This window comes from Alligator mississippiensis, chromosome 13 (assembly GCF_030867095.1).
Source record: "Alligator mississippiensis isolate rAllMis1 chromosome 13, rAllMis1, whole genome shotgun sequence".
Lineage (NCBI taxonomy): Eukaryota > Metazoa > Chordata > Crocodylia > Alligatoridae > Alligator > Alligator mississippiensis.
In genome coordinates, this window is record NC_081836.1 from 6,627,887 (window position 1) to 6,651,394 (window position 23,508).

The window sequence follows — 23,508 nt, forward strand, 5'->3', positions numbered from 1 at the left end:
GGCTTCAACTGACACAGTGCACAAAGCTAGCCAAACATAGGGCGGGGTAGAGAAGGATTGTTACAGCGTCTAAGATGCCCCAACAGTCACAGCGGCCTTGGGACTGAGTTGACCAGACTAGTGGCAGTGTATCAAACCTCTAACACAAATATAAATATCTCAGTGTTCCTGCATATGCTAGTTTGTAAGATTGGCTTTCAATTGCCATTTTAACTATGAAGAAATGATGAACTTGAAGAATTGAGTATCTGCAATATTTCAAGTGAATCTTCTAAAGGCAGGGGTGTCAAACATAAAACCCATGGGCCAGATCTGGTCCATGGAGCACTATGAGCCAGCCCCTGGACCTCAGACTGACTCATCTGGCATATGGGCTGGTCCAGACATCACAGACACTGTGTGCAGCACAGGGGGTTGGTTTGGGGGGGGGGGGATGCACACTGCATGCGGTGCCCAAGCCAGACCAACTCTATGCACTGGGTCCAGGGCTGGTTTACACTGGGCCATGCCAAAGCCAGTGCACAGGGCCAGTCCAGCAGGGCACAGCACACAGCACAGGCCCCATGTATGGTCGGTCCCTTGTGCTGTGTACAGCATGTGCTGGCCCTGCTCCAAGGCTCGCTCTGCATGTGATGCATAGCTCTCGTGGGGCACACGCTGCATGGAACACCCCATCAGAATAGCCCTGTACACTGGCTCTGGCACGCATGGACAACCTGGGGCCCAACCTGGACTAGCCCCGGAAGCAACACACAGGGCCAGTCCAGGAGGCTGCCCCACGCAGTGTGCGCCCCAAAGCCAGCCCCAAGCATCACGTGCAGAACGATGCAAGTGGGGCCAGTACTTGCTGCATGCAGCACGTGGGACTGGACCAGCCATGTCTGATGCATGTAGCACCCTGTCCAATCAGCTCAGCATGCTGGTTCCAGCGCAGCCTGATCCAGCCCACAGATCAGCCCAACTCCCTTCATCAAGCCTCTGGGGCTGGATGAGTTTGACACCCCTGTTCTAAAGCTATTAAAAAATTAAGTTTAAGCTGAAAAGTTAAATAGAAACAGGATCCTGAACAAAGAGAAAGAATCACTGACTATTCCAACAATGCTACCTTTAGTGTTTTGTAGTAAATGGTCCTGTTGATCTCCAGTGGGAACAGATTTTGCTCTTTTCCAGAACGAGCCCAGTTCACATACCGCAACCAGTTCCCTTTCTTTGGATCGGTGGCATCAACACACATCCATCCCAGGTTTGGGTAATACACCTAAAGAGAAAAAGGAAAAAAAAAAAAAAAAAGACGACATTTACTCCTCTTCAGCGGGCAGAAAAAATAATCATCCTGACCACACAGAAATATACTGCAAAGACTTATGGCAGAAAGGAGTATTTTGATAATCTTATTTATAAGCATTATACCAAGTTAAGTATTTTACTGAAACTTGGCATATTGCATATTTCCCAGGAGGCTTGGAGAGCAGAAACGTACTCTCCCTCAGTCTCTGCAAAAACTCTGGCTGTTCTTGTGTCCCTGTCCTCGACGAATTGGCTTAAGCCTTCAGTTCTAATGGCTACCATCCGGACAGACAGAGGAGGTAATATTCCTGACTTCCCTTGGCAGAACTCTCGCAACTTTTGGTTGAGTCTGGATTTGACTTAAGGAAGGCCACTTAAAGATACTAAGGAAAGAGTAGGTGAGCTTTACAAGGAAGCCTTTCAACTGTAGGAATGTACAGTTTACATCAGGTAACATTGTGCTTGGTGCACTAGAACAAGTACCTAGTAATAACTTGACTGAATGTGTTTATTTGGGCTTGATTTTTCAAAGTTTCTTATTCTGTGCTGGCAAATACTGGAGTTGTACTATTTAATAGTTCCTGTATGTCTGATAGTACCCACAACGAAACTGTTAAGGAACGTGCTGAAAAAAAGCACCTACTGTTATTATAGAAAAACAGTAGAAGTCAAACAGGAAAAATCAGACTATTTCTGTTTGTACAACAAATTAATGCTTTAATAGCTCATTAGACTTCCCTTCACCACCCAGATGAAAGGCAAAAAAACTGCCAAGTGTACACATTTTCAGTACCAGACCTTGATGCTGTTTTCACTGTGAAATTAAGAAAAAAGATATACTGACAAAGCCACAAAAGTTAAAAATAATGTGTGCACAACTGGTACTTTCTTACAACTTGATCTAATGTGCTCATCACGGACTATTTATCACATATAAATCATTCCTGTAGACGAGACAAGATTTCTGCAAAAATATGGATTTTGAGCCTCTCTGTCTAAAGGTGATCTTAAATTAAGCATTTCATGTAATAGTTCAAGCTGAATAGGATTGTATAGTTATGTTTTAAATTAAACCTACAACAGTAATTAAAGCTGCATTAAATTTAAAATTAGCGTAAACATTTAACTTTCTTTCGATTTATCAGGTCTCAAAGAACAGTTTCTATTTGAAAATGTTAGATCAATATAGAAATGCATTAAGGTGTTTGTTATTCTTATTATTAATGGAATAGGAAAAGTAACATTAGAAAAGTTTACCCTTTTAGCTTCACTTGAAAGCTACAAGTAAGTAAAGTAGGTTTACTTATTATTGGTCTTCAATGGGTAAATTACATCCTAACATTTAAAAAAAATCACTTGATCTCCTTAATTAAGCTTAGCAAACTACAAGTTTAAAATAGTCTATATTCCAAGTCCCACACGCATTTTTCAGTTTTATTTCCAGGAGAACTGGTTTGTAACTCCATTTAATCATCTTTTTCATTTCAGAACTGCTTGTAATACAGTCAATATACTGACAAACAATCAGTGTTGGCCACCAACTTATAAAATATGATTCTTTTCCAAGACGCCACATACCAACCATGTTCTCCATCACAATGAAAAATAGGTGTCTGTAAGAGTCCTGCTACCTACCCATTCAGATTCAAAGCCGGTAGAACCAGCTATAGAGTTCTTACACATTTTCAAGCACTAACTTAGTAGCTGGCTGGCTTTTTTTTAAAGCTGGAAAGTCATTTTTATGGTGTAATAATTACTTTGCATGTGTGACCAGTCTTTGCGTATTTAACTAGTTAATTGTGTAATAGATGTAAGGTGAAGCAGGGGCCTACGGGTATCCTGAAATGTCAAATGTTCTTTCCCAACCACAGAAATAACCACTGTTTGGCAGTAGGAGACATCTTATTTTCCATGATTTAAAATGTTTTTTCCTACCTTAGTATACTATGCATGTAGGCTGACTTATCAGTACTAGGCTGTTCTTATCAGTACTGGGTAACTTTTGAAAAGAAAGGGATGAGTATCTTTTCAAAGTCTGATTATTTAAAGTTTAGTATTTGCTTCTGCTCCTTTCTGTTCCATCTATCAATGTCAGTTCATCTGTAAATGAGTCTATTACAATCCCAACCTCTCTACGGTCTTTGTCTTTTTGCACTTTGTTCAGTGCTGATATAGTTCCCTAGTGTTAGCAACAGTACAATACTATTGTCTACTGAGCAGTTTCAGAAGACAATGGCAAAAATGTCTGCACCTATACAACACGTGGCTTAAGCTGCTGCAGTAGTCAAAGAGCATTATAAAAATGCTTTTTGGGGAGTAAAGCTATACTGCCAGAGATGAGAGTTTTCTTTTGTTAAGCCTGGTCATGATCTAGTCTTAATTTCAAAATTATTAATTTGTCTTCTGCCTACAATGATAGAATGGATGTGCTAGCTAAAATTATTTTTTAAATGTCTTTGTATATACAGAGGATGACAATCTCTCTTTGCTTGCTCTTTTACATTTAGCAAGAAGAGTGGGTTAATTGGTACTATGTTATGTAAGAAGTATATAGCAAAAGACTGATTTGTCTCCAAAGCATCTGTAGCATAAAAGATGCTGACATAACATGTGAGAGAAACATATAAGTGGATGAAAGGGGAGTATGGATGGAATAACAATAAGAGGTTTTAGCACAGACAATGGACACAATTTAGAATCTTAGAAAATGTGGGCTGGAAGGGAGCTCAGGAGGTCACACCCTGCTCAAAGCAGGACCAGCCCCAACTACATCATCCCAGCCAGGAAGTTGTGATTTCCAGGTCATAATTTGTAAATAATGAGCCGCTCATCTTGAAAAAAAATCATTGCACATTTCTATGTTTACGCCATCTTTAGTTCAAAAAAATGCTTTGAGCGGGGCCCAGGGGTGCCTGTTTGCATGCATTTATTTATATAAGAGAAGATTTCCAGGCTATCCTGCAGCTTCAGCAAGTTTCTTTACAAAGCTCAATCTCTTGCAGAACTGAGGAATAAACTGAAATCCAGACCTCACCTTACGTTTTCCATTTTTGTTATACAAAGCTGCATCATTTTAATTATTTCTGATGTTTAATTGACATACAGTTGTACAGTAATGTTTTCTTCCCAAAATTTTACATGTCTTTATTTGATGTTACATTTTAAAAATAGGTCTAAACACAAGGGCGGTTTACTGAAATGTATTTCTGTAGAGTCTATATCATTCTAGTTTGTGGTGGAACATAAAAGGTGTTGCTGACTGGGGGTAAAAAAAAAAAAATCAGATTTTTCAAATTTTGATGAGCCTTTGTTAATCCTCTAGCCATGCAACGGCTAGAAAGAAATAACATTCCTCATCAAAATGTTCCAGCTCAGATTTTGTCAGCTGATTTCTGAGGGCATGCTCATCAGCAGGCCAATTCCTTGAAATAGCAGAGAGTACACAGTTACACTGACTGGAAATGTAAGTCTAAAAAGACTGTAAAAATGATCTGTTCAGTTGAAATGGAAGAGTGGTACAGAGTGCTGTACTAATATGGGACATCTAACAGTATGGAAAGCATAGTTGAACATAACACCACATCATTCAACTAAAAGAAACTCCACCCTACCAAATGTAGACCTTTTAAACACTAGGAAACAGAAGAGGGTTAACACCTCTTCAGGGCAGTAAGACTATCAATGATCCCTGATAGACCGGGCCCAGATGGCTCACCAGTATTTCAAATTCTGGGCTTCCATCACTTTCTGTTCAGCCACTTCTTCCAAGAAGGAAAAGACCTTTCCCCAGCCACTCTAAGTGTACTTTCAAAAAGAAACACACACACAGGGAGCTCTGATGTCCACAGCTGGTTCAGAAATGCCATTTTGCATTACAGTATTATTAATCATTTTTTAGTTAGGGTAGCTCTGTAAGTCATGACCATATTAAAAGACCACTGTAAAAACAGCAGTAAGCTGCCACATGACATGCTGTGTTACAATTAAGATTCTTGCATCTGAAAATCATCCCAATATCTTGGCAAATTAAGTTAGGTGGCCAACTATTGCAAATTATAAACTTTTTTAAAATACCTGAAAAATGCAGATTAAAAATCTGAAACTGAATTTCAGATATATTTATCTATTAGAATAAATACTTTATTGATGTAAAAGTTCCACTGCATGAATGTCCAGAATTGGACATAGCTACACTGCAGCAGCAGCAGCATGCTCCAGATGGACAGCCCTGAGCACATGCTACCCATCTGCTTCCACTGACTTGCTCCAACCCTGGAAGTATGTCACCAAGAACATTCCAGGGTATTCCTCGGAGGCTGTTCTTCAGGCATGTGTTTGAGGAGTACTCAGTGGTGCCAGTGGAGTGGAGTGTGCTCAGGAATGTTCCAGCCAGAGCATGCTACCACAATGGCACAGAAGTGCCCCAAGAGAAACAAGTGACTTTAGGTCAATAATTTACTCGATTGGGATTCCATCTTCCTACTTGTTCCTGTACTAGCTCAGTGTCTGAGATACTACAATCTATTGTATCCTGCTTTGATGTCTTGAGGCATTTGTTGACTTATCTGGCGTTCTATTTAAATGCCTTTTGTTTTGTTTTTTTAACTGGACACTGGTTTGCATTTCTGAAAAACTATCATTTTAGGTTCTAGAGAAATCTCCACAAGGGACCGACATTCTGTTTGATGCCTGCATGTGTACACAGAATACTTCACAACTCGTTTTATTTTATAAGGCTAGTGGCCGGCAGGGATTACAGACACCCTCAGTATCTTTAAAAAAAAAACAAAAAAAAAACACAACAAACCTGTAAATTGTACCTATAGTAAGTCTAATAAACCGTGTGCTACTACCATAGCTTCCCATTCTTACTCCCTTCAGTTTGTTACTTCTACAAACATGCTGATGTAACAGTTTTACCAGCTTGTATAGGTATTCTTTGAGAGCAGTGCAACTGGCGTGTCTGTCTATAGCTTATAGAAGTGTTTGCATATTGGCAAAGACCAGCAAAGAAGTGCAAGTACAGAGGCAGCCCAATGGTATGCCATTGGATTATTGGATCAAATGAGGTGCCAAGCATTTCCCCAAGAGACTGTAAGACTATTGATTTCAGTGGGAGCTGATGGTGCTCAACCCCCGCTTCAGAAGGGGGGTGGTTGTAGGATCAAGCAACAGGAAGCCAAGCCTGATCAGTAAGGAACTTTTACAGGAAGATGATTGTAACTATACAAAATGCATACTTGACATTTAGCTTTGTAATCCCACATGGTTGCAGTCTGCTATTTGAAGTTGCAATATGTGCATTTTTAGAATGGAAATAGTTCTGATCAAAATCTGCATAAATATTGAAAAATTAATCATCAGTTACAAAAGTCATACAACTGTAGGCTGGATACTTCCATAACCAGCTATTTTCTTACCTCCCACATGTACACATTGCTTTTAACTTGGGATCTTTTTTTCTTATCACCAAGAAATGGTCCAAACTTTTTGCCTTTCAAAATTGACTTTGTTGCCCAAACACCTGAAAAGTTAAAATTCATCATTGCAATTAAGTTAAATAAGTTTCTTAACACCTTTACATTTTACCAGAGTATTAAATATACAAAACAGAAAAAAATATCAAAAGAAAAGTAACCACACAAAATATTAAAGTCAGTTTGTAAAACCAACTACACCCCCCCCCAAAAACCTTACTTAATACACTCATGAAAACCTAGAACACACATTTTGAAACTGAATAAACTAGCTTTGAAAAAATGGAGGGAGGAAAAGAAAGTTCATCTGATGAAATACAGACAACCTTCACCCTCCATCTTGCATGTGTTCAGAATATTTCAAGAACCAAATGATACGTGTTGCAGATGATGTTGGACCATTTAACACCAGAGACAGACCCACTGAACTCCAATTAAGCCTGTTTATTTTGAGGCCTTTCTCCTGATTATGAAGTATCCGTGGCCCTAATTTTTATGCCTAGAGACAAAGGTGACCTGCCAGCTCCTCAAGTACAATCAGATCATATTCACAATACCTTCCACTATTATCTTGGTGCCTGTTTTATTTGGCGAGTGAATATGTTGTTAAAGAAATGCTTATGAAATGTTATTTGAAGACGGGGTTCTAGGGAAAAAGTATTTTCATCTACTTACATTTAAAAATGGACAGCAAAGTCCATTCCAAAGATGTTACATGGCATTAAAAAATGTACCCATCGAGAAAAAATTACTGTATTTTCTCAGATGCTACATGCCCCCCAAAATAAAACATGCACCATACTTTTGCAAGGGAGAATGCACAAAAGAGTTTTTCAATGCCTTGCCTAGATCTGTTTTTTCCGTGGAGAGGCTGTGCTGCAAAACTGCTGCCCCATCTCCGGGTCAGCAAGCAAGCATTAACCCATTCACAGTCGCTAATAACTTAGCAGCAGTTTTTGAGTGCTCAGACAAAAGCTGTAACATGGAAGATATCGAATTCGGATAAAAGCTATTGAGGTCCCTCCCAACTTGACTTCTCTGCAATTTTACTAATGATGTTTCCAAACCACTCTCTCTCAACCCTTCTGTCCTTCACGGGAACTTCAGACAAATTCCATGCAAACACAATGAACCTTTGCAAGGTACAGAAATGTAAGGCTACAAAGGAAAGATATATTTTTGTTTTCGTGAGATTCTGATACATACTTTAGCAACTTCTTTCACTTTTACTATACTAGTGACAGGTAAATCATCCTAGAAATAGAAACTTCCATTCTTTTCAACATCTGATATGATTCAATGAATGGCATTTCTAATTAGATCTTGCTTATTTTTTCTGCAATGTAGTTCCTCACCCGAGATATCAATATTTATACTAACATATATTCTAAGAGTACAATATCAAAACTCCTCTCCTACTTTAAAGATCACTTATGAATTCAAGATGAGTGCATTATGGAAGCTCTTTGAGGTATCCCATTAAGATCAGGATCCTACTGGAAGACATTATCCCTGCCTCAGAGAGTTTAAACTAACAATTATTACCAGCATGCACCTACATTTTAGAATCCCTCACCAATCTCTTAAACTTTCTGCACAAATGCTACAGATCAATCTTTGGTCAGACTCGCAAGTAAAACTTGGTAACAGGAGACTGGTCAGCCAGTCCACCGTGGATCATACAGGATGGTATCAACAGAAGCTTACTTTCACTCTCCATGTAAGAGTCAAGTTATCGCAGGGGAGGGAAATCTACCTTAGTTACTGCGTAAGAATACTAATATGAGAAACTGTTTAATCTAATAGGATGGAAGTGAACAGGGACTAAAGCAATATAGAAATATAGGAATCATAACATCGAGTAAGAATTTGCCAATGACAAGTTACTTTATCAGCTGAAAAGGGAGGTTTTAACAGCTATCTAGTGTTCCATCAGTGTGAGTCATGCAGTAAAAAAAAAAAAAAAAAAAAAAAAAAAAATCAGGGCCAAAAAAGACAGGGCTTTTTTCCATTTTACCCCCACACTAAAATATAATCTCATTACTATGCAACTGCAGCAGTTGTTCTTTAAAAGGTATTTTTAGGATTCCCACCAGACTGATTGCACATTTTATTTTTAGTCTGAGTAAAAAGGAAAGCTCATTTGGAATGAACTAAAATAAATAATAGTTTGGTTACTTTAAGTCTTCACTTCCCATAACTACCAGCTTGTGTTATTTTGGAGCTGTAAATTCCCCACTCCTTTTACAGTTACAGCACTTACCGAGCCGTGTCTTGTCAACAGCAGATGGGAAAAGCCTCACTTCCTCAGGAAGCCCTTTAAGCACATGTTCAGGTACATCAGCCAAGGTCTCAACTGCTCCTGAAGATTCAGTTGTGTTCTAGGAATCAGAAGGCAAAAACATCATAAACCTAAGTACAGAAAAATAAACACTCCAGAACACTGACAATCAACCCAAAAATAAGCATTACTAACACAGAATAAAAGTGATCTCCGAAAGTGACATTTCAACTAGGGTCTCTCCGTGGACATTCAACAAGTAACTTCCATGTTGCAGTAGATAGGTTATTTGGTACAGTACATTTATTTCACTGGTTTATACTTCGGCCTTCAATCGATACTACATTTCCTTCTTTGGGACTGAAGAGCCAAAGTAGTTCTCTATAAATCCTGCTTTGTTCCGGCTGTGCTATGCTTAAAGTATGAGTTTTGTCTCCAGTCCATATTTGGTAAGCAAATGTAACCTGGGTTTGTTTACATCTTGCAAGTCATTTGTTCGCCCCTGAGTTCTCTTTAAAAAACAAATTCAGAATTTTCTTTTGTTCCTTGTAGAAACAGAACTACAAATATTTAATTTCTTGTATGCAACTAAACTGATTCTATTCACCAGTGACAGTGTGAAAGTCACCTGGTAGCTACAGGTAAAGAAGAAAAAAGTGAAGCATAGTGTCCTCTATATGCCTTGAGAAGTTACATTTCTTCCACGATTCAAAATCAAGTCATTTTTCAGTATGCTTTTTTTTTCCTTCTTCAGGTAAAGTACATCAGCATTTTAGAACTGCACTGCAAACTGACCAGTTTAACAAGTTCACAGACCAGAAATAAAAATAATCAATTTTAGCTCTTCATAACATGAAGACACTGTGTCAGGTATACCATCCAGAAGCTGGTAGAAATTCATATGATGAATGCTCAACCCAGGATCCTAAGTCTACATACAGTTAGACCTATACATTTGAACACTTGGTCAAGATTTCTGTGCCCAGCTATTTAGTAATAAAACATCTATATACCTCAAACATTATTTTCAAAACAGCCTCATGGAGACAGAAGTACTGTAAGAAAAATCACAACTGAAGTCTCTGGTACAACTAGGAACTCAACTTAATCACAGTTCATTATTTAACCACAATCGTATCTCTCTCCCTTGCTAAAGGTTGACAAAACCCTTTAAAAAAATCTAATTTTTAATTCTCAAGCATTTTTGCTATACCATGGATGCATCTACACAAGACGCTTTAGTGCACAGCAGACTAATTTGCTGCAAAATAAAAAGTGTCGTCGTCTACACGTACATGACAGTTAGGGTATAGCAGATGAATTTACTGCACTGCCAGCTAGGATAGTCCCAGATTCAAGCAGCATCTAGAAGTGCAGTAAATTATTGAGCTTAAATACACAGATAAACCATGACAGCAGGATTAGTTTACTCCAGCTCAAATTGAGCTAGAGTCACATCGACTGCACGTGTAGACGTGCCCAGTATGACCTTCCTATCTAACTTCAGTGATGGAGTCAAACTGTTAACAGGATTATCTCAGAACTGTGTTATGCTGCATAACATGCAACAATGCCTAGTGGTCACTTGTGCTGTGGCTAAACTTAATTCTTATTTCTTCCATTTTTCAAGAGCTGATACCAAGTGATGCGTAAAACCAAGATTATACAGCTGCCAACATGGTTCCTAGTTTTTAAAGAGTTTGTAGAGACATTACTACGTTGTAATGAGTAGTCTTAATGCCAGCAGAATCCTTTATGGCATTTCAAGTTTCTACAACATCCCACTGAAGTGCCAGATTTGTTCCAAACAAGTCTGCAAACCGTTTTAGTTTTTTTTAAACAAATGTTTGAAATACTGTCCTAACTGTCTTCCAACTGGTTAATGCTATACCACTTTTGATCCAGTTAAAACAAAGAGAAAAAAATCCACAAACCAAACCCACCAAATGATCCAATTTCAGTCCAAAGGTACACTTCCATTAAGTTTTAATCAACTGAAAGATTGCTTAGAGGGAAATTCCACGTGCCACCTTGCCTTATTAAAATACAGCTATTAATTAGGGTTTAAGAGTGAACTGCTCGGAGAAAAATGCATTTTTTAAATGTTTGTTTCTAATACAAAGAAGCTAAATCAAGTAAGGCAAGCAAGTGCATGTTTGAACTTTACTTTTCAGCTCCAGTATGTTTTAAATGCAACACAATAGCTATTACTATTGTTCTTGATGTAGTAAGTAAATATTTTTATATTGGTCTCTGACCACTTGAGGACATTTGAAAAAAGGTTTCATATTAGACTGTAAACTGTTCAAGTCAATCACCATTTCTACTTGTACAAATTACACAGTGGAAACAGTCAGCATTGAAGTATCTATGAATGTTGGTAAAACTGCTGTGGTAGAATAAGTACATTCAATTCAGATCATCTCTCTAGAGATGCTAAAGGAGTTCTTAGTAAGAAAGCCTTACAGTTGCAGAGCACATTTTAATTGCATGGTTCCTAGTGTAAGACACCAAAAGCCACAGGATGACAGGTATTGTGCAAACTCAGACTCTGCATTTAAATGGATCTAGTTAGCATTAACTACTTATTTATATTAACTAGTCTCAAAGTAGTGCTGCAGCTCTACTCCTTACTTTGTCTTAATTACTTCAGTGAACATAGACTTCACTTTCCTTTTTTTAAAATGTACAGCTTCTAATTCATTTCTCTCATTTGTTTTTGCTGTTGATTTTCTGTTTGGAGCTTGATCCTCTGGCAATTTTAGGCAAACCCAAGTCCAAATCACAGAAGTCTGTGGGAATTAGCAACACGCTTCTTCAGTTGTGATCCATAATGAAAAAGCTTCAACTGAAGCTAGTAAGAAATTTTTCCTCAACAGGATCACTATTTTAAGTAAGTTTACTGAATCAGCCTCAGACCTCTAGCTTATAATTTATTGTCTTTAAAATTGACAGTGCAAATGACAAACATGTCCCAAACAGGGCTGCCAACTCTGACTGAAGTTATTCTAGGAGATTTTTTTTCCCCTCAGCATGACGTAATGTCATTAATTGTAGTGTTCAACCTGTTCACAATATCAATCTCCCCGACTGCTTTCAATAGTCACTGGGGGATCAATGCCAAGTCCAGTAGACTCCTAGCCAAACCAGGAGAGTTGGCAACCCTAGCCCCAAAACAAATAACGTTGCATTTTTGTCTAGATTTAGAAATAGCTTTTGTATTAATTTAATGAAGATTTATGCTTAGGATATAATTAGTTAAAAAGAATCAACTGATAATAACGATATTGTGTTGAAATAAGTCTTAAAATTTGAGTAATAGATTATGCAATGTTATTAGATAAAGATAGCACCTGGTTAGAGCCCTATAATGGCAATAGATAAGACACACGGCAAGGGCTAGGGACAGAAGGTACACGTAAAACCAGTATAAGTGATTAGAAACAGGTTTAAACCTGTAACAAAACAGAAGCTCAGTGCACATAAACCGGTTTCAAAATGGCTGAACTCAGTTTAAGACAGACCTGGATAGATGTAGTATCAGACTTAAAACAGTTAAGTTAAATCAGTCTATTCTACTTCTAGCCCAGATCCCCTCCCGATTCAAGTTATATCCCAGTCCCCCAGCTTCCCAGGATACACTGGGCCCCCCTCCCCTGCTAACTCTCTCCCCCTCCCCCCAGCAGGGTAGGTGGGCTAGCTTTGGCTGTGCTGGCTGAGCTGGGGCCAGCCCCACCCCACAATGCCTCTACTCCCCATCCTGGTCCTCCTGCCTACGCCTGTCGGCCCTGCAGGGCAGTAGGAGGGAGGTGGGGGAACAGAGCCCGCAGGCTGGCCCCGAGCCCTGGTCTGCAAGGGTTGCCATCCCCCTCCCAGGACAGGCCAGCACAAGTCACTGACTCACTGGGGAGAGGGTGAAAGGAGTCCCCCCTCCCAGGGCCAGCCCCCAAGCTCGGCATCTGTCCACATGGGGGGAGACCAATACCAGGGATTCCCCAAGCCCTGGTCTGCCCAGCTGTGGGGAGGAGGGGGTGATTCCCCCTCCACAAAGCCAGGCCAGTGCAAATCACTAATACGTGGAGGCAGGGGTGGAAATGTAGCCAGGAGGGGGACTCTTTCCCCCACGGTGCAGGCTGGGAGGCATGCTCTAGCACTCCCTGCTTTCTGGCCTGGGTTAGTGCAAGCCTCTGCCCGTCTTTCCTAACTGAAAACTGAAGGTTAGTTCAGTTCGTTATTAGTTCAGTCTACACACCTTAGAGCAACCTGCAAAAACTTAATCACTTCTGCCTTGGGGCTTTTGACTGTCTGTACTTAGCTATGGATAGCACTCTCTCTATGCAACTTGCAATCCATTCCTGCATAAGCACACTCCTACATGAACTTGGTCAACTTACTATCTTCTTGAAACACAGGAACCTGATCTTAACAGCACAACCAGGTCTGTACCTCTCCCCACACACTATAGTTACTAATAAGCATGAAATGCAGCGAACAGCCTGCCTTGAAACCGAAAAGGGTGATGATTATTTTGAACATAAGGTGATACTAAGTATGAGGCTGGAAGGGCTGCTAACTATTAGTGCGCTCACATTCACTATGCACAGCTTTACCTACATTGCTAATTCTGTACTTCCTGTTTGAGTGCAATTACTTTCAGATTTTCCATGTATGACATCAAATAAAAAATCTTAATTTTTCTTTTCTTTTTTTTTTTGTTAAACTGATTTAAGGTAGTGTCAGGTACCAAACTAGTCCTCAAGTCTCCCAGTTTTTGCAATCACATTTTTCTTTCTTTTGTGTGTGAAAAAGCAAGGCAAACAAGAGAAATTTGTCTTCACAGGGAGTAGAGTGACATTGTACGTAAGTGGAGGGAAGCACAGACAGTAAACAAGCATGGCATCTCTTCTATACTCATGTTAGGTGTCTGTAAGTTCCTACTGTTACATGCCTTGTAGCTCCAGAGATCTGTCTGAACAAATACAAACACTTGAGTGCCAAGTTTCCTTCTTATAGATATGCTTATGGAAGCAACAAATTCGTGGTTGAGCCTCCACACCAAAACTGGTGAAGACTCCTTCTCTCCTTCCTCCCTCCACTAGTCCACTAAAAAACAGCTTGCAAGTGTAGGGCTTTTGCCAAATCCTGAATTAGGATTTTAGTTTTAAAGCAGTAAAACACGTGCTACTAACACAACAAAACCTTACAAGGAATTCGCTGGACAAATTGTGAGTCAATTGTATGTAGTTTATTATCTATAGCACAATCATCACCGCTAGAAAACCCTAGAACTATCTACGATTATGTTTCGTTTCAAAACTGTCATAATCAACTAACTTTGTAAACTCTATGCACTGTACATATCCATTATATTTACTAAATCAATCGCAACAAAAATTCATTTAGAGAAAGTTTCAGGAATGCTACCCACAATCCTTGGAGTTTACTTTGTAAAAAATTGCAAACTAAAAATTCAACTGTGTAAGAACATACTTTGACATTCAACTGTATCATCAGATAGGACTGAAGACTGTGCAATTCTAAATCAACAGATGAATATAATTTCTAACATACTAAATGAATAGGCCTATATTGGGAAACAGTCCGGTAATCTTTCCCCAACCAGTTTTGCAGCATGGTCTTCAAGAGAATGATAGCTACGCTGATTTAAGAAGTTTTGGTCGTGAGAGCTAATCAACAACATTATGAATACTTCTAGGCAAAGCAAACACAGTTTTCTTACAGGTGTAGGCAGAATAACAAGACAGACGAGACTGCAAGCTCAACATATGGCAGCTAGAAAATGTCAAGATGAACAAACAACCTATCATCTGGTTCCTGAAAGTGAAAACAGGGCGGCAACAATTTAGGGGAAGTTAAACATTAAATCCTATTTTGTACTGACTGCATCACTTATCTATTCATAGGGCTGTTTCAATCGCAACAGTAACATCTGATGTTGCCCTTTCCATCACAAATTTGTTTTCTGAAAAATATTTACTTCCCATCTCCCAGTATTGCTCTCTCAAATGCTTTACATCTTGCTTAAGGGCTAAATAAGTGATCTCTGTGATGTCAGCACAAGTAAGAAACATTTGGAGAAAATACAATATGAAGATTTATTAACTAGCCTAATTTTCTATTGAAAATTTTGATAGGTTGCACAACTTTCTATGCATTTTCCCAATCATTGTTTCTTAACAATTGAGCTTGTGTGACCAAGGACCAAGCAGAAGCAGTAAAATTTTAATGGGTCTTTAAGCATCTATCCAGCAGTTTAAACAATCGTTCCCAAAATATCTGCATTCTACAAGATACTCAAATATAACTCCCAGTGCTATTAATCAACATTAGACATGAATATAATAACAAAAAACATGGAGCTGCACCATTAGATTGTTGTAAGTGTATTGGTTTCCCCCCCCCCAACTAATTTTTTCTTGCTTCAAAACACATAGAAGAACAGATTTGACCCACACTTTGGTACACTTAAGTATTGACATAAGTTTAAAAATTCCTGTGTTTGCAGAATTTTCATGAAATTATACAGATACAAAGTACCAGTATAAGCAAGCTCTGCTGAAAACAGATATGCCTACTAAAATATTACTGATACGTTTCATTTCCTAAATAGTTAAAATAACTAATACCCTTATAAGCTGAGATTTTTAGTTTCGTTTAAAGGGCAGAAGAACAAATAAATGCATTAAAGCATGAATACAGAGTTATTTTTGCATGTTAATTTTCTCATAAATGAACTCTTAGATTACACAATAACTATTTTTGGGGTGGTTGTGCCATCCATTTTTTAGTGCTTCAATCAACAAGAGGCTTAGTGGTTCAAGACCAACTCTAACTTTTTCAAACGTGGCCATCTACATAGACATGCAGACTTTAGCTCACTAGCACTTTTAAAGGAAATTTTACTATAAATACATTTCTCTGAAAGAAGGCTCTGCTATACCAGTCTTTTTTTTCTTGGGGTCTCATGACCTTGGCAGCTCACAAGCGGAACGTATCTCGCAAAAGTGAGGCAGTTCATGCACATGCCTTATGCCAAGAAGAACAGATATATTTATTGTACTGTATATTACAGCTGTGTATTGTATATCACAGTCATTCACTGCCAGTTCCTTTTCAACCTAACCTTTCTAAGTATCAAAGGAATAATAAAGAGTCTTAACTCCTCAGAGGGAACTCAAGAGGGTACATATAGATGTACAAAGGACCTGACTTTCAGAGAACTATTACTACAGGTAAATATAGCAATCCCCACACCCCAGTCACATATCCTTGATAGAGTGTCATATTTAGTGACTGTAAAGCAAGAGGAATGCAAGACAAATGCTGTTCATAAGTAACACTGAAGAACCATTTGTTTAACATACTAGGGCAGTCATTTAAACACCGTATCATCCAAAAAAGATTATTGCTCAGGATCACTCTAGTCAGCCATCAGTGCTCTTCATTAATACACTCCATTATCAAAAATAAATTTTGTGTTGGTGGCTACTTCCCTGAGGTATTTTTGATGCACTATTGGCTTTAGCAGCTCACTGTGGGTACAACTAGAAGAAAGTTCTAGCATTTGAAAACATTTTTTCTCCCTTCTCCATCCTAACCTCCTATTACATACATATTTATATCATGCAGCGTTTAATAAATATACTCACCTACTCAGCAGAACCAAGTTGGGAAGCTTTCCATGGCTAGTGGGAAAGCCCAACTCAAGCATTTGTCCCTAGTTTAAGTATTATTTAACATACAGTCTATCAACGTGACTTGCCAAGTGGTCTGATGCAATGTTTTCTATAGTTCACAGAGACAGCTCCTGTGCCTCTACCATTGTTATCAGTTTCCCCAGGTAGAATGAAAATATAACAGTCATCAAATTTATCCTGCTACTGCTTCAGTAACTCTTTAACAGTTGCAAAAACATGAGCTAGAGAACTGTGTGTAAGAGAGACTGGCCCAAATATTTGAAACGACAGAAGAAGATTCCCCTTCCACCTGCAAAAGTGGACACCTGAGGAGAAAGCACCCTTCTCCCTCATTTGCTGCAGATGGAAATCTGGAGAGCAAAAGAAGTGTCAAGCTGCCTTTCCAAAAGTCAGGAAGAGACAGACATAAGTTCAAAACACTACTCAGCCTTCAACAAATGTACAATAAGCAACATCTGAGCAGACTGAAAATAGTGATTGAAGTCCTAGCACCTTCCCTGTTTTTAGCCTTTGGAAACTAGTGGGGATGAACTTCCCATCACTGCATTCCACTTGGACCTCAGTAGAGGCACTCTGCACTTACTGGTCATACTGGCCTTTGCCTGGTGGGCTACTACTATAATGTAAGGAAAAAATTCAAGATGACAGTATTGATTATGAGATTTTGAGGTCTGAATATTCACAATCTGGTCACAACTAGGCAAAGAAATTATGATTAAAGAATGTTTTTCCCCATTAAATTGCTCATGTCTCAGCTTTCATTCTGAAAAAATATCATTAAGCCACAGTCAATCAGCCGAAAATCGACACTGTTTAATTTTGTGCGTTTAGGATCATCAGAAGTGAATTCCAGAATACTAGTGCTGCTTTCCACCCTACAACACTTGCAAACAGCTCTAATAATAGATAGTTACTAAAGTTGAAATATATATATAAAAAAAAAAAAAAAAAAAAAAAATCAGCGCTTAAAAATTATATCTATTTACACAAGTTTAAAAGTTGATCACATACAGCTCACTGAATGCAGCCATATGAATTCTACACCCATTGCACAAATTGAACTGACAAATCAATGTATAAGAACATTACTGGCAATGGTCTCGCTCATGGCACAAGTTTTACACCTCAAAAAAACTAACAAAACATTATTTGATACAATATACAATGTACCCAAATCTGTTCCCTTAAATCATTGCAACTCAAACTTTTCTTGTAACTTGAATGCAGTTACATAAGCATACTTCAAAGCAACAGTTGCCTGCTGGTGACTGTGGTCTATCAAATGCAGAAATTCTAGGGTTTTGGTCACAGACATCTAAATAGCTTTTGCTAAAAAGATTTTGGGGGTTGTTCAATTTGTTATGTATGTAACAACCAATGTTTACAGATCTCTGGGAGCAAACCTGCCCGAAAGAGCCAAAAGCCGCCCAAAATGAGACTCTAGCACTAGAGTTCTTCAAAAATTTTTATTTTCTCCAAGTACCAAAGCAACTATTCAACTCCATCATTACTCTTCAGACTTGTCACTGTGAAGTTGCATAAAAGCAGGGTTACTAGCACTCACATTTGCAGTGCATCAAATGGCTAAAAAAAAAATGTTGTTTTTTGTTTTAAATAAAGCATTAGCATTTGGAGGGGTGAAAATTTACCCTAAGAGCAAACAGACGAAAAAAGTTGGATCAACTTCATGCAACCTTTCTGAAGCAGTGTCACTTTCATTACCATAGTAAAATAAAACCACATGCAATGTAAACACAATAATAGCACATACCAGGTCAGTAGCATTTTTGTACATTAAATTTGAAGGGACTAAACTAATCTTAAAGATATATGAAGGACAAAATGCATTGAAGGAAAGGCCAATGAAAGGGATAAAGTGAATTAGAAGATGGCGAAAGGGACAATTATGTTATGAAGCCGAGATGGAGAACAAGGCAAAAGGAGTCCATTCAAAACAGTAAAATGTTCTCTGAACGGCTAAAGGTCCTTGCTTTGGCTGCTCCTGCAACAGCTACTACTGGCAGTGATGTTAATATACGATTTGGCAGAGTTTTGGAAGAAATTATTTATAACAACAAGTAACTGTGCACAGGCAAGCTGAACTTAAGTTGAACAGCCATGCTCTATACATTTTGGGAAAAGTGGGGTTAAGAATGTTATTTGCCTACTTAAGCAACTGTTATCACCACCACCCTTTCTAAATGGCTCTCCATCCAATTTCCCAGGTGATACACAGCTTCTCTCCATAATCTCAGTACATTTGGAGATGTAGCAGATGTTATGTATCAAAGATCTAAGTTTATTTTTAAGCTATTTACTTATTACATTAAACATTTTGCATATCAGAGAAATTGTTTATACAAATGCAGAACATATGCTGATAATCCCAAAGCAATCTTCATGACTATTGTTTATCAAGGAACAACAGAAGTATTACCCTACTTAAATAAGTATCCCCATGTTCAAGAATTTTCCTATTCTTATTTTCTTCAATATAGGTAAAAACCATACAAAAGTATGTCTGAAATCATTTTCCAGGACTGCTTCAAGAACGTTACAGAGCAATCCAGGAAAATAATAAAAATATTTTTTGCATAATCTGTGAGAGACAAAGCCCAGCTAACTTGAGGGTCATTTATATAACAATAAAAGCAGAGACAGGCAGAATGATGTAATGCAAAGACACCTGGAAGATATTCGGCATCAGTCAAAGACAGTTCTTATATAGACCTGGCATTACAGCTTGTCAACAGTGAAGAGGTGACAAAGGCACTGCAAAAAAAACAAAACCCCCAAAGTTGGTGCTAAATAGACACTTATTTTGAATGGAAACTAAATCCTAAACTGCCAGGTAAGCTCTGTGCATTTTGGAGACCAATCAAAAAGCAAGAGATGTCCGTTTTCAACTATAAGAAAAACTCCTTGAGGCAGAGACTTCTCATTACTGGTCTGTAAAATGCCATATACATGGCACTGCATTTATAATAATAACAACAACAATCCAACATAAGAATGAGTAGTCCTAGAAAACTCAAACTGTGCTTAACTTTGGAAATAAAATGATTGTGGAAGAAAAAAGTGGGGGTGAAGGGCAGTGGAAAAGAAAAACTATCCACAGCAAGTTGTGGAATTGCCATCCCTGGACATCTTTAAGAGCAAGTTAGACCTACTCTTGGACTAGGATGGTTTAGTCAGGGGGTTGGACTAGATTACCTCCTGAGGTCCTTTCCAACCCCCTGCTATTCTATGATCCAGTGAATTATCAAAGACTGAATTTGGAGCTTTCACATTCTTAGCACTATTTCTAGTGCACTTTGGTAACTGCTGGAACAAAATTACCATTCAAACAGAGTTTCTCCACTGTTCCCTGTTATGTCACAGAGTATGTGCAAAACAAATTTTACTAACAAAAAAAAGTTTGGATGCACTTAATGCAACTGTGATGCAGTATTTATGCATTACTGCAAAGGCTGCTTAGATACATTAGCATTAGTGTTACAATGAATACAAAAAAAAAAAAAAAGACCACATTTCATTACATGCTGCTTAGTTTGATCGGTAGAAGACTTTATAGCACTGTTTGTTATAAATATGTATTAGAATACTTCTCTGCTTCCGCAAAACATAATAGAAGAGGAACAAGAGGGGAGAAATCCCACCAACTAATTCCACATTACAATTAGTTATAATTAGCTCTCTGTAGTAGCACTGGTCGGGTGTACTTTACTGTAGTAGCGCTTCTGTTCTATGTTGATGGAGATAAAGTAATTACATTATTCCTGAATGGCATGTTTGGTGCATGAGAGCAATAAAAGCCCTCATTAGAAACAGGGAATGTCAAGGAAAAACAAAACCACACGGCTAACTGCTTTACGTTATTCTGCATTCAAGGTTGTTCCTGGCCTCAGAAACAACAGAAACATCTGCTTTTAGTAATTCTTTTCAGTGAACTCAAAAAACTGATGATAATCCTTCACTATCATATCCTACACTTCCATTCCCTTACAGAGATGAACTTAAATCCAACCAAAATGAGGAACATTTATAAAAGTGAGAGAGGTGTTTATCTACCCCATAAATCTTCTTGAGTTAAAAAAAAAAAAAAGAGTATGTGTGCAGCTATATAAAGTGAGCATATATAAAGCATCCCTAGCCAATTACAAGTAAGTCCAGAAAAAATAAAAGTACTTGGCACTGATCAGAAGAACATGCTCCAGGACACGCCAAAGCTGTGTATCAAGATATTTTTATATCTATGCAGTAGATCACTAGTTTATTACTTTTCATTATCTGTCCTTCAAATTTGTTCTAAAGAAAGAATTTTTAGGAATTGGAATAATGTGAAGGTTTCTTGTTGAATCAGTCTCAAATCACCACAGTAGAAGAATGTGGGTTGTCAGAAAGATGAAGTCTGCAATTTTCAAAATGTTCTTATAAGCAGATGAACTACAAGTACAGACTGAAATGGGTTTCCTGGAGAGGTGTTCTTTTAAGTGGTGCCAGACACAATGTCTTACATCTGAGTAGGGTATATTCAAAAAGAAAAACCAAGTTAAATCAAAGTAAGGTAAAGTTCACAAACACTGTGGGTAGAAAAGGACTATGAAATGTAATGATAGCAAAGATTGTAAAGAACAGGGTAACATTCTGGTTTTCAGGTAGATAACTGGTACTTTTGTTGTAAATTATTAACTATTCTAACATCTAAGTAAAGCACTTTGATAAAGTCTTACATTTAAACTCACCTGATTCATTTTGAATTCCTGTTGTGTTCTGAAAAGATACACACAACAAAGAAACTTCTTTGATTACATGAGCCCTAAAAAGAAAAACAGACAATTGTAATACGTACCTACCTACAGATTTACAGTGATTTGAAACTACACATAGATTGGTGGAGTTCTTATTAAAAAGGGGATTTTCAAATGGCAGTGTATTACTTTATACCCGTGGGGGCAGGGGCAGCAACCTTTTTTGGCAGGTGCGCCACAAACTAAGCCCTTAACCTACCCGGAGTGCCACTCAAATCCTTTCCCGTGCCCTATGTGCTGTTCTGCTTTTTGCTCCCTGCTCAATATGCTGCACTGCCTTTTGCTCCCTACCCTGTACTCCCAGCCTGACCTGTTGCTCTTCTTTCTGTTCCCTGTCCTGTCATACACACAAGCTGCCCTAGCCACTTGTGGCACACGTGCCATGGGTTGGCCACCCCTGCTTTAGACTGTATTTGCTTCAGGCTACAGCACTGCCAATGCAATTGAATGAAATTTCATCTTCAAAACAAGGAAGAGATTTCTATCATGATTTTTTTTTCTATTGCTCCATCTTAAACTGAGACAAGAATATTCCAATAACCGGCATCAACTAAATAACTAAAAACAAATCAACTGCGGTAACATTTAGCAATGCAAAGCGCTGCTAAAGACTTGGACTGACGCAGAGATTTAATTCAGCCCAGTCATGATGCTTGCCCCCAATATGTTCACAGCAGTTTGAAAGGACTTAGCTGCACAGCTCTCAATAATGGCAAGAATCATGCAATTAAGTCTTTACTCACCAACTCTAAAACAAGGAGGTTTTACTTAAAATTTAGTATAGTATGCATTGAAGTACTCAAAACCAGTTTACTGCATGCTAGCATTTTTAATAAACAACGGTCTGTGATTTGAAAGGGCCTGCTTCCATAAATATTCCAGATAGAGATTGAAACCTCTATGCATGTAACTATAGTCATCAGGAGAACACTACACCTGAGAGTTAGCAATTTGCTATGCTTTTTTATGCACAAGGAATTATTGTTGGAAGTTGCAACACAACTGTTACACTGACATTAGGCAGTAAATTAAATGTACTATACAGTATCACCTCTCTCAGAGATTCAGTGTCTAACAAAAAATTCTCCTGGATAAGGAAACCTCTTGTAGTGTTCTGTTCCACTCTGAATAACTTATTTTCACCTACACAGCATTTAACAGACCTGTGTTTAGAGAAATAAGCTGATAAACATACATTTATGACCCAATCTTGCAACTGGCTCCACATATGGAATGATCTACCCATGTAGAACCAGTTACAGATGAGGAACTCAACTGGAATCATTTCGGTACATGGGAAGAGGAAATACCTTTTAGAACATAATTATGATGTTCTGAAATATGCCTGATGGAAGTAAGTCGGTTCAAAATAGTACTATACATTTCAGTCCCAATATATTCACCATCCTACCTAGAGCCTCAAATGTGACTTTCCAAATTAGCAGCACCAATGAAATCCAAAAAAGCATAATGCTCAAAACTTTCTACTTCTATTTTCAATAAGTTGTGAAATGGGAAATATTTTGATGGCTCCTCCCACATATTTCCATCCTCAGCATGGATACCTTCACTCCTCACTCTCTCTCTTAAGTAATGCACTTTTTACATTAGATAAAAGATCCCTGAAATACAATGCATGGACTCCTGTTGGTTTGCTGAGCATATGCTAGCACTCTGCTGAAAGCAAGCTGATCATATGGGGTAATTAAATAAAAAGCAGAAGTAGACAGTATGACAAACTTCTCTCCTGAGATGTGGCTGGCATCATGAAAAAGTTGAGCGATTTTTAGCAACGCTGCAATTTAAGCACGTATTCATTGCTGAACTGGATTACATATCAATATCCATGTCATTTTAGAGTTGAAATATTACGGACACTAATACTGTACAGGCATTCGAAAATGTTGTAGCCTGAAAGAGAAATGTATTTTTAG

The 23,508-nt window shown here is 38.3% G+C and overlaps 1 protein-coding gene across 3 annotated transcripts in view; it reads right to left on the bottom strand.

Annotated features, from left to right (window-relative positions):
* The window catches only part of PRDM2 (PR/SET domain 2), a 109,662-nt gene that overhangs the window by 72,696 nt on the left and 13,458 nt on the right, over positions 1 to 23,508 (bottom strand). For all 3 annotated transcript variants that reach the window (XR_009456171.1, XM_059716258.1, XM_059716259.1), the window contains exons 2-5: positions 21,509 to 21,582; positions 9,028 to 9,145; positions 6,708 to 6,811; positions 1,106 to 1,258 (exon numbers count right to left, since the gene is read on the bottom strand). Coding sequence is in view for 2 of the 3 variants with exons in the window: in XM_059716258.1 (XP_059572241.1) it covers positions 1,106 to 1,258; positions 6,708 to 6,811; positions 9,028 to 9,145; positions 21,509 to 21,517 (384 nt within the window). In the remaining variant the exon portion in view is untranslated. The remainder of the gene's footprint in view (positions 1 to 1,105; positions 1,259 to 6,707; positions 6,812 to 9,027; positions 9,146 to 21,508; positions 21,583 to 23,508) is intronic.